The 16,378-nt window shown below is 34.9% G+C and overlaps 1 protein-coding gene across 3 annotated transcripts in view; it reads left to right on the forward strand.

Moving 5' to 3' along the window:
- Positions 1–16,378, forward strand: part of ADK (adenosine kinase) — a 450,870-nt gene that overhangs the window by 13,012 nt on the left and 421,480 nt on the right. Inside the window, exon 1 of one of the 3 annotated variants that reach the window (XM_039872159.1) lies at positions 4,858–5,125. The exons of the other annotated variants lie outside the window; for them this stretch is intronic. Coding sequence (XP_039728093.1) covers positions 5,112–5,125 — 14 coding nt within the window. The 5' untranslated portion in view covers positions 4,858–5,111. Of the gene's footprint in view, positions 1–4,857; positions 5,126–16,378 lie in introns of those variants that run through there. 3 annotated transcript variants of the gene reach the window in all.

The following is a 16,378-nucleotide window of genomic DNA, read 5'->3' on the forward strand; positions in this document are numbered from 1 at the left end:
GTTTTTCTTACTAAATAAAGTTCAGTCAATCAAATGTTATATTCTTCAAATTCTCCTGATGGGTAATAAATTGTCAGGTTCCATTTAAAGATTATATTCCATTTGAATATGTAATGTTAAAGTAAAATGTGACATAAGAATATGTAATGTTAAAGTAAAATGTGACATAAGATAATAAAGGAAATAAAAACAGTAGGCCTCTTATAATATTTTTTGAGGAAAGGGATTAATAGATTTAGCAATGTTTCTGTGGATAACCTTGTCCATAATGGAAGCTAATTCAAATTACATATGTTTTATTGCATTAAAACTGATCAACTCTATTAAACAACCCAGTTTATATTGGGACACAAGGAGTGGTTTTTTTTGTTTTTTTTTTAATGTTCAGGAAGAACCAAAAAAGACCTGGGATGTCACCTATAACAAACTCCCTGTATTTCAGATAAGGAAACTGATGGACAAAGACCATAATGTTATTTGGTAGTTTCGGTATTAGAATTTCCATCTTATTCCCAGGTTCTTGAAATTGATAGTATGACACACTACTTATTTTAGGGAGTCAAGTCTTAAGAAAGTTCTCTTTTTGGAATATGAAATAGATTGTTTTAAAATATTATTTTGATCAGTATTTTAATTCATATGAAATAAGGAGATGTATTTTTAAGTAACATGCTGGGAAGACATTCTACATTCAGTGTTGTGACAGCTGGCCTCTTAAAGGCTATGTAAAGCTCTAAAAGTGGTATTGATGCTTTTAACTTTTGTCAAGATTTAAAATTAACCAAGAAAATCATAAAGACATTTTTATTATTTCTGTCTTAAAGAACTTTACACATGAAAAGATGAGACATTTATAAAGTAAGCCCAATTCCTCTAAAAATAAGGATAGTTTTGATGGTTGTGATTTAAAAAAATGTTTTAATAAAAAGCAAGAATAATTTTTATATTTTTAAAGCATTTCAGAAAGAATTAATTTTTAATAGTAATTATAAGTATTTTATGCTAAAAATGATATATAGTAGAAATTTTTATAAGCTAGATCACTATAAATAAGTAAAAATTACATATAATTTCACTTGCTAGAGAAACCAATAGTAACATTTTGGTGTGTTTCTTACCAATCATTTTTTCTGTGCAATTATGGTGCATATATATACAATTTTTTAAAACAAAGTCAAGATCATACTCTATTCCTTTTGTTTGTTTTGCATTTTTCATTTAACATTATATCATGAGCATTTTTGTATATTCTTAAAAAGTCTATAGAAACATTTTGTAATTGCTCTATAACATTCTTATGTAATTTAATCATTGCCCTATTTTTGGTTATTTGTGATATAATAAATTTTTGCTGTTATTAATGCTGAAGTGAGTATACAGAATCTTTGTTCACATTGTTCTGTTTTATTTATAATAGTTGCCTAAACAATGAAATTGTTGACACATACTGTTGTAAAGCTTTCCAGAAATGTACTAATTTCAACTCCTGCTAACAATGCATGAAAGTGCTTGTTTTATTGCGCCCCTAACAACAACTGGTTGTATTTGAAAAAGACTGCTATTATTCTGGGACTTGAAAAGATTAGTAGGTAGGTCCACATATTTGTTATGCTCTCCAGAGGCACTTAGCATTTTGGGTTTAGCTATCTTTGTTTTTATAGTGGCAGACTAACGGCATGATTAAATAAAGTAGATAGAATATTTCCTTACCTATCTTCCCAAAATCAAATTATTCTTACTCACTTATCTTGATTCAACTATTTCAATTGTAAGGTTAATCAAGTTTAAAAATTTCAATTGCTGCTTTTCCCTAAAGTAAAAAGAGTAGGGTTGAAATAAATTGCTTAAAAATTGATCAGTAGAGTTTAAATAGCAGTTACTTAGTAGCCAGCCAGTGTTTGTGTGTGTGTGTGTTTGTGTGTGTGTGTGTGTGTTTGTGTGTGTGTGTGTGTGTGTGTGTATGTGTAAAGAAAAAGAGTGTGACTGGCCCAGGAAACAAAGGTTCTGTGAATAAAAAGAACTTCTGCCTTAACTTGAAAAAACGTCTTTATTTTTGTCTCTATATGATTAACTTTGAAAGAACAATCACACATGAGCCCTGTTTGCTGAAATAACATTTTTGTGTCTATACCTGCTGAAATGAACTAGTACTGAAATACATTTTAAAATAATAAACTTTTTGCAAGTTGTGTTGACTGATTATGTAAAAAGTACTTAAAGTTTTAAGTTAGATGCAAAGTGTCACTTATCAAAAATAATTTGTTTTTTAAATCTTTGAATGTGATATGGCTTTGATTAAATATTTGAATATTGCAGGCCCTTATCTTTCCTTACTGACGCAGAATTTAGTATATATATTATAAAAATAAAGATTCAAGTCTAGCTGTTTTGGTACTAAAATTAGTTTTAAAAAACCTTTCTTGTTAAAAATTAAAAGTGGGAGTTTCTAGTATGTTAGACATGAGCAAAGTGCATTTATTTTTCACAAGGCCAAGTTCATGTTAGCTTTTGTATCATGGTTCCCAGAGATGTAATTTTTACTAGTGTGATAATAAGAAAGTAATAATCACACCATGTGCCAAGGACTCTGTTAGACACTTTACTAGAATTAAATTTTAATTTTAAGAATAAAAAAATAAAAAAAAAATTTTAATCTTCACAATGCCCTGAAAGCATGTAATGGGTAAACTGAGGGACAGATAACTTAAGAACCAGCCTAAGATATTACAGCCAGTAGTAAGTTAATGGGGGAGAGAGAGGGTTCCAAAACCATGCATCTTGCTACCTTTACAACTTTTGCTACTTTCCTTTACAAGTTGCTACTTAGCATGACCCACAGACCAGAAGCAATTTGTGAGATCTGAGTACAAAAAGAAGTACAAATTCTTGGCCATAGAGACCTACTGAGTCAAACCCTTATTTTAACAACATCCCTCAAGTGATGTGTATGCATATTAAAGTTTAAGAAGCACCATACTACATCCCATATTAAAAGTCACATTGAGGTTTTGAAATCTTTTCTAAGGATTATTCCTGGTTTGACTTTTAGTTCTGTGCGTTATCAGCATTTTTCATAAGAGGAGGGAAACTGTTGAATTAGTCAGTGTCTCCACCACTTCAAATTGCTATTCTTCTACTTCTTTGATTCAGATCCTGTTTAAATCCAGAGGAACAAATGACTAATTCTGCTTGTTGACGTTTGATCAAAGTCTCAATCAGCTAAGTGTAAGCTGTTTTTTAACAGCTATTCCTCATGGACCGAACACTGTCAGATTTATAGTCCATAGTTTCATTTTGGAAAGCCATTTCCTAAATTAAAGAGAATATGCTTTAAAAAAAAAGCATTTTTGAAGGAAACTTGAAATCTTTTGGAATATTTGATATTTTAGATGGTTAGCAAGGAACCATAGATCTGTATAAACTGGTGTCCCTACGGATTTCGTTTTGTGGATATAATTATTTGGTTACAGTGGAAAGTAAAAAAAGAAGCGAGGCTAACAGTAGAACAGAAATATCCGGTAGAAATATAATGCAAGACACATAACTTAAATTTTTCTAGTAGCCATATTAGAAAAGTAAAATGCTTAAATTAATATATTTTATTTAACCCAATATAGCAAAATTTTATGCCAATATGTAATCAATACAAAAATTGTTAATGAGACAATTTATGTTTTTTTGTACTGTCTTGAAAAATCTGGTATATTTACATTGCCTCAGTTTGAATTAAAAAAAAATTTTTTTTCAACAATTAAAAGGTGAAATGTAGTCCAATGAAAACCAAATTGTGTTTAATGGAAAAAATTTTTTACATTGCTTTGGTTTTAAAATGTAAACTAATTAAAATTAAATAAAATTAAAAATTTAGTTCTTTTGATCACATTAGCCACATTTCGCTGTCACCTGATGTTGGGTTGTGCTTCTAATGTGATTTCAGACCTATGGAATTGATCATCTTATATGGTCAGTAAAGCAATGCCACTGAAGGTTAGAGTACGTTAATATAAATATTATCGGAGAATAAAAAGGGAAAAAAGAAAAGCTATTTAGGTAATAAAGCGTTTACTGACCCCTCTTCCTTTCCTTCCCGCAGTTGGAATGAACTTACCTGTCTTTTATTTGTGGTTCAGAATCAGTTTATTATCTCTTTAATCCCACTAAATTGTAAGGAGAAGGTTAGGAGGTAGGTTAGAGTACTTCTAACTTTTTCCCCTATGGCGTTAGATGCTTGCTTCAGAGCGCTGCACACTTTTGAGAAAAGTGAGGTAATCTGACAGGTGTGGCAAGCAGGATAGCCTGAGTGGGCTTGTTTAGCCAAGAGGTTTTGAATGTTCGCTAAAAATGCCAGGGTCCGGGTCTCTTCTAGCTTCTGAATCACAAAATTTACAGTGAGTCACAGACACTTTCATATTCTTTCACTGTTCTAAATGTTTCTGAAGTCCAAGAATGTTTGGAGACCATCGGATTCAGCAATTGACAAAGACTGTATGTTCGAATTTAACATGTGGTGCTGCTGTTTCTACACGTTTTATTTTCCCCGGGCTGAGATTTCCCAGGCGGTTGCTGATGGGTTTTGCAGGCTGTTAAACCCCATCTCCGAAGGTTGCCCTGATAGCGTCCTTGTCCCATGTCCCGCTAAAGCGACCTGAGTTCGCCGAGGTGGACCATGGCCATGTGACTAATAAACCACTTGCCCATCGGGGCGGCCATTTTTGAGGCGGGCATCCGACCTCATGCCCCGAAGCTGGGAGTGGGGGAAACGTTACCAGGACTCAAGATGGCCACTGCGCCCGCTAGCCAGCCCGCTAGCCCGCGTGTTAGCGAGTGGGCACAGGACGCTTCCGCGGCTCTTCATGGTCCGCGGAGCCCGGGGCTCATCTCCGGCCGCGGGCTGGGAGCGGAGCGTCCGCCCCCTGCGGGCGCGCCCAATCAGCGCGTGCGGCCGACAGGGCGGGGACCGCCCGCGCACGGGGTGTGTGAGGACGCGCTTCTGGTCGCTGAGTGCCTGAGCAGAGGAGCAGTTGCTGTGGTACCTGCTGCTGCTGCTGCTGCTCGTGCAGACGCAGAGCATCGGACGCGAGCGCTGTTGCGTGGGGCAGGAAGGTGAAGCCATGACGTCCGTCAGGTAATGAGGGCGACAGCCTAAACTGCTCGCTTTCTGGGCATTAGCCTCCCGATTGCCTTAGAACTGTCGCCCCTTCCCTTGGGTAGTCTGGAGCCTCCCTGTGTCACCTGTCCCCCCTCATGTTGGAGGTTATCTCTGCACTTTTCATTTGGTCATTTCTGCTTTCCTCAGAAGTTTTTGGGTCTGTGACACATGGCGGAGTCTTGTAAGTAGCCGCACCGCTGAGGTGACCCTCGCCCAGATTCCAGGGTTTGAAGCTTGCTTGTGTGTGCAATGAATTTCTCATAAAAAATGTAGCTACTTTTCCCCCAGGGGTGACCTAGGGCCCGAGGAAGTGTGACGTGCTCCGTGTGTGTCCATGCCTGCATGTCATGCCTTCTGACAACTTCATTGGTGGCCATGAGCAGACCTGCAAAGTTGGCCCTTCTCTGATGCAGGTAGATTGTCCCCAACTTATGAAATTGTGTGTTTCTAAAATGTTTGCTTGTGACTGGAATTAGTAGTGTGATTATTGAAGGCACCATCTGTTTACCTACTTCTTATCTGCCAGTCACAAGTGAAATGAGTTTTGTCAGATAGTAGGTATGTGATGAAAGCAGTAAACAGGAGACCCCCCACCCCACCAACTGCAATTGCTATTCCAGAGTTTTGAAGGTTCTTCTTTGTTAATGGCGACAGGATAATGGGCCTATCCAATTTCCGCGTGTATCATTGACTGAATGTTTAACTTATGCTAATATGGTTATTTACAAAAAGAGAAATTGCTACATTTACACAGTATTCTGACCTCCCTCTTTTAAAGTAGACCTTGGCTTTCGTTGTCCCAGAGAAAGGGAGGCTCCAGCACAAATGTGAAGAGAATAAGTTAATGTTTTTGGTCTAAGCTTTCAGCAGCCTAAGTCCTGGTGATTTAACAGGTTCTCAGTGGTTATTTTGACTATACAATATTTAAGAGATGACTTGAGAACCTAACTCTCAGATAAGATAAGGTAAGATGCGACTGTCCTGAACTTGGATACTGATTCTTTCTTAAATTGCATAATTCTGTCTTAACATAGACAAAGAGTACTTACCTCATTATGCAAAAGGAGAAATTCAGATGCTGAAACATGGAGAGGTTTTACAGTAAATTATATTGGGATATATAAATCTAGCTGTTAATGCTAGCAATATTTTAGGATGAGTTAGGAGTATGCTGTTAAACCAAGTTAATTCCCCCTCTTCCCACTCCCATTTCCATTCCCATCATTGGAACCTGCTGCTAGTTAGGTGTGTAGGTCAATTACTTTTTATGTTAAGAATCAGTTCTTATGTGGCCTCAATTTTAATTGATTATTGTCTTCCTATCTCCTCTTCATTGGAGAAACACTCAAATCTCAAGGTTCGTCTGCTTGGCAAGTGAGAGTAGGATGCATCTTTAAGTGATTTGAATGAAAAGGATTTGAATGATTGTTTTGTTCAAAAGACTGATTTAAAGGTTGCCATCAGCCTTATTTGACTGATTATGGCAGGATAGATAACTACTAATAAAGTTATATTTATGCTTCTTGCTTCTTTCTTCAGATGTTAGCCTGCATTTTACATAGTCATGTCACTATAGTGACATGAATTGAATAAAAGATTTTTAAATGTTAGCCAAACCAGCTCCCATATTTTACACCTAAGGAAACAGACCAAGAAAAGTGGAGTGCCTACTGCAAAATCGGTTAGTGGCAGGGTTAGCAATTGAATCTAAATGTTCATGATCTATTTCTCTGTGTTATGCCTTTATAGAAACAAGATACTACTTAAGTTTCCTGAAAAAGGTGCTTCTATGGATAAAAATTCTGAAGTATTGTGAGAGACAACTGTAGTAACTTTTTTGTTTTCCTCTAGTTCTCCAAGGAACTTGATAATTTAAGTTTAGGAGTAGGCAGGGAGACTACTGAAGCTGAAGCAACTATATGTGTGGTAACAGTTTTGAATGAGTTGCTAATCACCAGCCAGTTTCCAGTGAGGACTGCATTTAATGCAATTATGTCATACTTTAGTTTTCACAATTATGTTAGGCATGTTCTTATTTTGTGCTCAGTTGAAAAGTTCAAAAGATAAGTATTAACTGACCCTCTTTTACTGATGAGGAGAGTGATCTAGGTCACAAGTTAACAAAATCTGACTTCATGTCTAATGTTGTTTTTCACCCCAAACTTAAAACAGTTATTGCTATATATAGTATTATGTGACTCTTTGCAATGACTGTGACAGAATATAGGATTGGAAACCAGTGAGGACCAGTGGTCAACATATCTGTATTCTAGTTGAGGGTCTTTTCCTGATCTTCCTTTTCTCTACTTCTCTGGACATTTGTTTAATGAAATACTCAGTGATGGTGATACTAGTATATATACCACAGTATTTTGGAGTAGGTATGAAAGTACTTTTAAATTTTAAGACATTTTATAAATGCAGTATTCTCTTTTTGTTAAAAGCAAATTGAGCCCCTTAGAGAATGGTGTCATCTGAAAAGAAATGTTTAAACCTTAAATTTTTATTCAGGAAGCAAACTTACCTATTCAGATCCCTCATTTTACAGTTGAAGAAACTGAAGCCAAGATATTGTAATTTGTTCAAGTTCACACAGATAGTTGCATATCTTGAACTAGAACCTTGACCTGTAGATACCTGGTTCAATGCCCTTTCCAGTGTAGCACTCAACTATTAGGAATTACTAAATAATAATTTAAATCAAAAGAGGTTTTTTTTTTTTTTTAAACTTAAGATCTTTGAATTTGACTGGAGATACTCTCTCTTTGAATTTTTATTATTTGTATTCTTCATCTTTACTGATGAAGAGTCTAATTTACAGCCTCTAAAACCATATTACCCTTGAATAACAACTTTTATCTTTTGCTATGTTAGGTCTTCATTTGGGAAATGATAGAACATATATGATAAATTGATGCTTTTATCATTTTTAATTGGTCCAGCAGGAAAGTTGGTGCTTGAGTTAAATACAGGAGACAGGAAAATGTAGAATGAGAGGACTAGAAGAGAATCTTAGCATTTTACCTTTTCTTTATATTGGACCTTGAGGCCCAAAGTGAAATGAAATGTCTTAGGCGGTGGTAGACTTAAGATAGATCTTTTGACTCCTATTTTATGCACTTTTCACTCAGCAACAGTTTTTCAAAATATCCCTATGAATGTTGTCTTGTTTTCCTAATGTCTGGTTTTGAGTTTTGCTTACAGCTTGAGTTTGTTCCGTGGAAGACTGTGAAAATGAGGTAGGGAGACAGAGTGTTTGCTATAGAGCTGAGGGGCCTTATCCTTTGACTTGCTCAGACAGTTCAGATTTGGTCAAAGGCTATTCTAGGACTGGATATGACTGTGCCCTACATGATGATTCTGGAACCACTTCTATGAGTTGGCCAACACTGGAAAATTTATGTGGGCTGTGGGTGGGGTCTTGGGGTATTTTTTCCTAACACAAGACTTTTTGAGGTGCATCCAACAAGATCTGCCAAGCCACTCAGATGGAGAACATTCATATGGAAACCAGAATCTGGCTAAGATTGAAACTGCCTTACTTTATTGAGTTGATTTCTTTAGAGCCTTTAAACAGAATTTTCAAAGTAATTTCAGGACTTATGTCTTTTGCAAGAATTTGTAAATTTCAATTACTACACAAACTTTTTTATGCTATCGAACTTCTTAGGCAAATGAACTTTTAAGATAAAATGAAATTGTTTCATTTATGAAATATTTTGAAGTACTAAAACAGGAATCCTCTTACAGAACTGTGCCATGTTGTCAGCTGTTAATACTCATATTTATAAATAGGTCATCTTTGTTTGAAAAGCATTCAAGTTTTCTAACTCCAAATCTTGCCAGCCACAGTATTGCTACATTAAGCAGAACTGTCGAAGATAAAATGGGAACCAAAATGATTGTCTAGACTGAATGTTAACCCTTTCCTGTAACATTGGTTAACAATCATGTCTCTTTACCTCTTTATACCTCCTTGTTTTAAATGATTAAAAATAATACTGTAATAAACCATAAGTTTGGATTCTTATTTTCAAATAGCAAAGCTAGCTTATAAATAGGATGACCATATGTCCCAGTTTACCCAGGTCAGTCCTGGATCATGCCTGTTATCCTGGCATAATTATTAATAGCTCCTCCTTTACTCTCAAAAGTGTCCTGTTTAGATAATAAATCATCTGGTCATATAGTTATACACTATAATAATTTTTTTTGGTAGTAGATTTTGGTTGTTGAAATGCTATTTTTTCATTGGTCAGACATTTTTATTAAGAGAGTTCTGAGTATCTAAATGTAGTGTATTGAATAAGAAAGCACATGCTTTGAAGTTAGGAATCACTTATTCGTTGTTTGACCTTTGGCAAGTTATAAAACCTTTCTGAACCTCTTGTTTCTATTAAGCAGAGATAATAGCAATACCTACGCTATACAGTTATTGTGAAGAGTTAAAGACGATAATATATATAAAAATGTTTTATAAGCTGCAAATTGCTATATAAATGTTAGTCATTATTATGTCACATATGTGCTCCTGAAAATTAAATTAAAATTAAAATGAATAATTTTATCTAGTTTAGGAGAACTTGCTTTTAACAGAGCATAGACAGTGTTTTAGAAGTGTTTTACTGTAATGGGGAGTAGGGAAATAGTAGTTGGAATGTATGTGTTGAGGTTTTTGGGGGGAGAAGAGCTGATATTTCAACATATTTGTGTGCTGAAAAGAATGATCCAATAGAGAAAAAACATGATGCTGGACGGAGGGAAAAGATTTTTTTCTTTGAGTATTCAAGAAGGCATAGACTCTAGAAAACAAATGGAGGAATTGGCCTTACATAGACACAAATATTTTCCTAGACTGTTAAATTAAAAAAGTGCCAACAATATAATTTACATACAGTAAAATCATGGATCCTAAGTTCACTGAGTTTTAAAAAAATAATAAAAAAAATTGTGTAGATATAACCCAGGTCAACATACAAAACCTGTTCATCTCCCCAGAAAGTTGTTTTTTGCCTCTTCATTCCCTGCTCCGCCCATACAAGCATTTTCTGACTTCTCTTGGTAGCTATTAGTTTTGCCTATTCTAGAACTTCATGTAAATGGAATCATACAGTGAACACTATTGTGTCTGATTACTTTTATCTGTTTCCTTTTGTTTAATAATAATTTTGAGATTCATCCATTTTGATGTGTGTATCAGTAGTTTGTTCATGGTCATTGTTGAGTAATATTCCATTATATGGAAATAGCAACAGTTCTCCTGTTGATGGACTTTGGGTTGTTTCTAGTTTTTTGGTTACTATAAATAAAGCTGCTATGAACATATTTGTATAAGCCTTCATGTGGAGTTGGGTAAATAAATACCTATGGTTTGGAATTGCTGTGTCCTAGGATCGAAATCATCAAACTTTTCCAAAATGGAAAACTAAACACATTTGAATTCCCACCAGTGATGTTATAAGAGTTCCATTTATTCCACATTCTTGACAGTGTTTGGCATTTTTGATTTTACCCATTTTGGTGGGTGTGTAGTTACATTTTATTGTGGTTTTAGTTTGCAATTCCTTGGTGGCTAATAATGTGATTATAAGCCATTTGCTTATCTTTTCTTTTGACTGTATGTTCAAGTCTTTTACCTATATTTCGATTGGGTTTTTTATTATTGCTGTAGTTCTTTTTACTGATTTGGAGTTCTTTTTATATTCTGGATACAAATTGTCAGATTTTACACACACACACACACACAGTTACATATGTAGCAAATATTTCTCCCTATCTAGCCATGTCTTTCTGTTTTCTTAACAGTGTCTTTTGGGAGAAGTTTTAAATTTTGATTAAGTCGAATTTTGATTTGATTTACTTTGGTTTGATTTATTTTATGGTTACTTTTTTGTGTTCTTAGAAATCTTTCCTTACCTATATCCCAGAGTTGTGAAACTTATGTTTTTTTCTAGAAGCTTTATAGTTTTAGCTTTCACATTTAGATGATCCATCTTAAACTAGATTTTTGCTATGATGTAAAGATTTCTCAAAAGTTTTCTCGATCAATTATTAGAAAGGTGTAGGTCTTTTCCTGGACTCACTCTATTGATCTGTTTGTATATTGTTATGCCAATACCACACTACTTAATTATTGTAGCTTTGTAGGATTGGTGCTGTTTATTTAAATTTTTGATAGAATTCAGCATTGAGGCCATCTGGACCTGGAATGTTTTTTTGGGTGAAGAGGGGGAACGTTTTAAAATACAAATTCAGTTTCTTTAACTGATACATGATTATTCAGATTTTTCATTTTTTTCTGTGTCAGCTTTAAGAAGTTGCATTTTAAAAGAAACTTGTTCTAATTTGCTGAATTATTATAAAATTGATCATAATATTCCCTTAATATCCTGTTATTGCCTGTAGGAACTGTTTTATGTTCCCCTTTTCATTCCTGATATTAGTGCTTTCATTTTATAAAAAAAAACCAACAAAATCTTTTCAAAACCCAGATTTTTGTTTTGTTGAACTGTTATTTTGGAAATATGTTTTCTAATTTATTTTGGCTATTATCTTTATTTCTTCATTTCTATTCTTTTGGATTTAATTTGCTCCTTTTCAAGTTTTTTTTAGTTAGAAGTTTAGATCATTGATTTTTAAACCTTTCTTGTTTCTGATATATGCATTTCATATATGAAATGTTTCCGTCTAAGTTCTTCTTTAACTATATCATACAAATTTTGATGTGTGTGTTCAGTTCAAATTATCTTCTAATTTCTATTGTGATTTCTTTGACCCACAGGTCCTTTAGAAGTTTTTTTTTTTAATTTCTAAATATTTGAGGATTTTTAGTTATTTAGATTTTCAATTAAATTCCATGATGGTTGGAGAATATATTGTGTATACATTGTAAACACATCTGTTTTATATATGTGTGTGTGTACACACGCACACACACGCACACACACAGAATATATTGTTTATGATTTCATTCCTTTTATGTCTACTGAGGTTTGTTTTATGGCCTAGCCTGTGGTCTATTTTGGTGAATGTTACAAGTGTTTTTGAAGTCTTTAATTTTACTCAACAGTATTTTGAGTTTTTCAATGTAGATGTTTTTGTACATCGTTCATTAAATAAATGAATATTGTAATTTTTGGGTATAGTGTTCTACAAATATTGATTAGGTCAAATAGTTTAGTTGTTTTGTTTACTTATTTAATTGAGATATAATTCACATACCATAGACTTTACCATTTTAAACTGTGCAATAGTGTGATTTTTAGTTTATTCACAATTTTGTGTAACCGTCACCACTATCTAATTCCAGAAAATTTTTATCACCCCTAAACAAAACCTCATATCTATTAGCAGTCACACTGCATTTCCCCCGCCCATCCCTGGCAATCGCTAATCTACTTTGTCTCTGAATTTGCCATATTCTAGACATTTCATAAGTGGAATCAAATAATATTTGGGTTTTTGTGTCTGGCTTCATTCACGGGGTATAGTTTACAAAGTTCTTCTGTGTTGTTGCATGTTATCAGTTTTTCCTTATGGCTGAATAATATTCTCTTGTATGTATACACCACATTTTGCTTATCCATTCATCAGTTGTTGACGTATATTTTTATTTTTACTTTTTGTCTGTTATGAATAATGTTGCCATAACCATTCATGTTTAAATTTTTGTGTTGTCACATGTTTTCATTTCTCCTTAGTATATACTTAGTTAGGAGTGGAATTGCTGGGTGAAATGGTAATTTTATGTTTCTTTTTTTTTTTGAAGAGCTGCCAAACTTTTTTTCAAGCTGGCAGATCATTTTACATTTCCAATAGCAATGTATGAGGATTCCAGTTCTTTCACATTCTTGCCAGTACTTGTTATTGTTTCCCAGTCTTTGCTGAGAGGCTCCCTGTGCTTGTACAGTCATATCTTCAGTACTCAGCCAGACTTAAAATTCTGCCATTTCTTGCTTGTGCAGATCCTCGTGCCCAGAAATGATTGTGTAGAACCTTTTCTGGTCTTGAGCATGCCCACAGCTCTAGGCACCTGTAGATGACATTCTAGATAATCAGGAATATGCAGAACTTTCAAAACCCATTATGGACTTCTTATGTCTCCACTTTTCCTTTTAAACTTTTTTATTTTTTATTTAATTTAATTAATTTATTTATTTTTGGCATCCAGAATCTTTTTAATAATAAGGCAGGATCCAGGGTTCATTTTTTGTAGCCTCAGCTGGCCCTACGGCCTCTGGCTCATTCAAACTCCCGGCCCTTGGAGTGCACATAGGGTTTGATGTGGCTGTGCAGGGTTCCAGGGGCCTTGCCGAAATGCTTGTACACCTCTTGGCTCTTGCAAGGACCAGAAAGCAGGATGATGCCACAGCCCTAGGAGAGTCCAGGGCCAGCTTGGTCAAAGGTGAGGATCTTGCTCTCCACCTTAAGGATGTGGCTCTGGGTGCGGCTGCTCACATGAAGTGCACACACCTTCAGTTTGGGGACTGCCTGGACACGCACGTCATTGGTTATTGTCCCTACGATCACAGCGGTTTTGCCGTCGTGGCCAGGAAGCTTCATCTTCGGGATCATCCAAGAAAGGGACAGAGGCGGCTGGTTGGTGAAACTCATGAACAACCCCTTCAGCACCACCTGGTTGAAGGTGGACATGGTTCATCTGGCTAGAAACCTGTACAACTTGACCAATAGGCTTAGGTAGATGTCCTGGCTCTTGGGCTCCTTTCGCCAAACCTTTCGGTCTTTGTTGTGGCAGATGTCGACTCCCGTGATGGCGCCTTCTGTTCCACCAGGTCCAGAAAGAGCCCTTTAAAACTTTTTGGTGAGCTTCTTTTTTGCTCCAAATGCTCAGACAGCTGGGATGTTAAACAATAACAGCTGATTATTTTTGACAAACACTGCTGGAGAAAATGCTGTTAGCACTGGGAAAGCTCTGAGTCAGGTCAAATAAAGAGAAGCCTTGGGAGTGGGGTTTTTAGGGAACTGCCAGCAAATAATAGCAGTTCTCTGAAAATGGGGCTTTGAAAGAACTCTAATCCTGTTCTGATCCCTTCAGGGGCTGCCGAGGCTCCTGGTTTCACTGTGTTTGTGAGTCATTGCTTTTTAAGGTACCATGGAGTTGGGAAGATGGAGATGAGATAGAACAAGTTAAAATGCCACAAAGCTTGCTGTTTTTACTGAGATTCCACCATTAAAAAAATATAAATGCTCTTTGGGTTGTTGCAAGCATATCGTTTAATATTTAGAGTTCCAAAAAAGTTGATTTTAACATTTTTTGCTAATGTTATTTTTATTATGGAAGAGAGGATTTTTAGAGGCCCCTTATTCCACCATTCCTGGTGATGTCACCCTAATTGTTTTTTAAAACTTTTTTATATTCTTTTTCTTTCTTTTGAAACACTTTAAGACTCACACAAAGTTGCAAGAATAGTAAAGTTCCTGTGCACTCTTCACCCAACTTCCCCCCATGATAAACTTTACATAATCATAGTATATTACCAAAGCCAGGGAATTGATGTTGGTACAGTACTATTAAGTAGACTAGAGATGCTATTAGAATTTCTCTAGTTTTCGCATATACTTTTTTATTGGCGTGGTGGTGGTGCGTAGTTCCACGAAATTTTATCATGTCCAGATTCATGTAACTATTAACACAATTAGGGTACTAAACTGTCACTACAAAGAATCTCCTTTGTGTTATCCCTTTAAAGTCACATCTACCCCCTAACCTTAACCCCTGGCAACTACTTATTTGTTTTCCGTCAATGTAATTTTGTCACTTTGAGAGTTTTATATAAATGGAATCAAGCAGTATGTAACAGGTAGCTAGGGGCTTTTATTTTCACTTGTGATACATCCAAGTTGTTTATCTTAGTTCAGTCCTATTTATTGCTGAATATCAGTCCATTGTATGAGTATACCACAGTTTGTTTGCCTGTTCACTTGTTGAAGAATATTTTGATTCCAGTTTTTTATTGTTACAAATAAAGCTGTTATGTAATTTGTGTACAGGCTTCTGTGTAAACCTGTTTTCATTTCTTTAGGAAAAGTATCCAGTAGTGTGATTCCTTACTTATTTTTGTATGTGTCTGTTTTACCAATTATTGAAAGGGAGGTGTTAAGATTGTGCATTTATCTATTTGTTTCTCTTGTTTTTTTTCCCTCAGATATTTTGAAGATATTTTTTGATGAATTGATCTATTTATTTTTATGAAATCTTTTTTATATCTGGTGATAATCTTTGTTTTACAGTCTACATTGTCTGATATTACTATAGCCACTGCAAATTTCTTATAATTATTGTTTGCATGATTTACCTTTTTATCCAACCTTTTATTTTCAAACTCTGTGTCCTTATATTTAAAGTGTATCTCTAGTAAATAGCATTTTTTAAATCTAGTTGTATAATCTTTATCTTTTAATTGGAGTATTTAATCTATTTGCATTTAATGTAATACTACTGTGGTTGGGTTAAAGTATATCATTTTTTTGTTTTCCATTTACCCTGTATGTTGTTTGTCTTTCCTGTCTTTTTTTTCTAAATTGAGTATATTTTTCATTTTTACCCTCTATTGGATTTTTTAGCTACACCTAATTGTATTATCATTTAGTGATTGCTCTAGGAAGTGCAATATTTATTTTTAACATCACAACCTGTCTTGAATTAGTGTTCTATCATTTCACCTTTGATATAAGTACCTTTAAAATCTACTTTACTCTAGACCCAGCCCTGATAAATGGGAGCCTGACAGAAGTAGCAGTCTATTGATAGAAGAGGTCAGAATATAGAATCACAAGATCACCCAAATCCCACTGAGAGTACAAATGTAATTAAGAGTTAAAAAAATTTTTTAAAAATTATTTATTATTTATTATTTTTTATGCCTACAGCACCTGGTTTTCCTTGCTGATCTCCCATCCAAGTACTAACCAGGCCTGACCCTGCTTAGCTTCCGAGATCAGACATTGGGCTTGATCAGAGTGGCATGGCCATAGACCATTGGCCATGGCTCCACAAAGATTTTTTACACTTTATGTCTAGCTGATTAAGATGAGTTGATTGAAATAAAGTACAAAGCAACCTCTAAAATCAATTAAATAGTTCATCAAAGAACTTATAGTACTTTGGGGGAAGGAATGAATAAAGCTTTGGGAAGGAGGCCAGCAGTGCCTTACTTAATACACAACTCTAGGAGCTCTCTTTCACATTGTGAACAATGCTCTCTGGAG

Source organism: Pteropus medius, unplaced genomic scaffold (genome assembly GCF_902729225.1).
Source record: "Pteropus medius unplaced genomic scaffold, Ma_sr-lr_union100, whole genome shotgun sequence".
Classification (NCBI taxonomy): Eukaryota; Metazoa; Chordata; class Mammalia; order Chiroptera; family Pteropodidae; genus Pteropus; species Pteropus medius.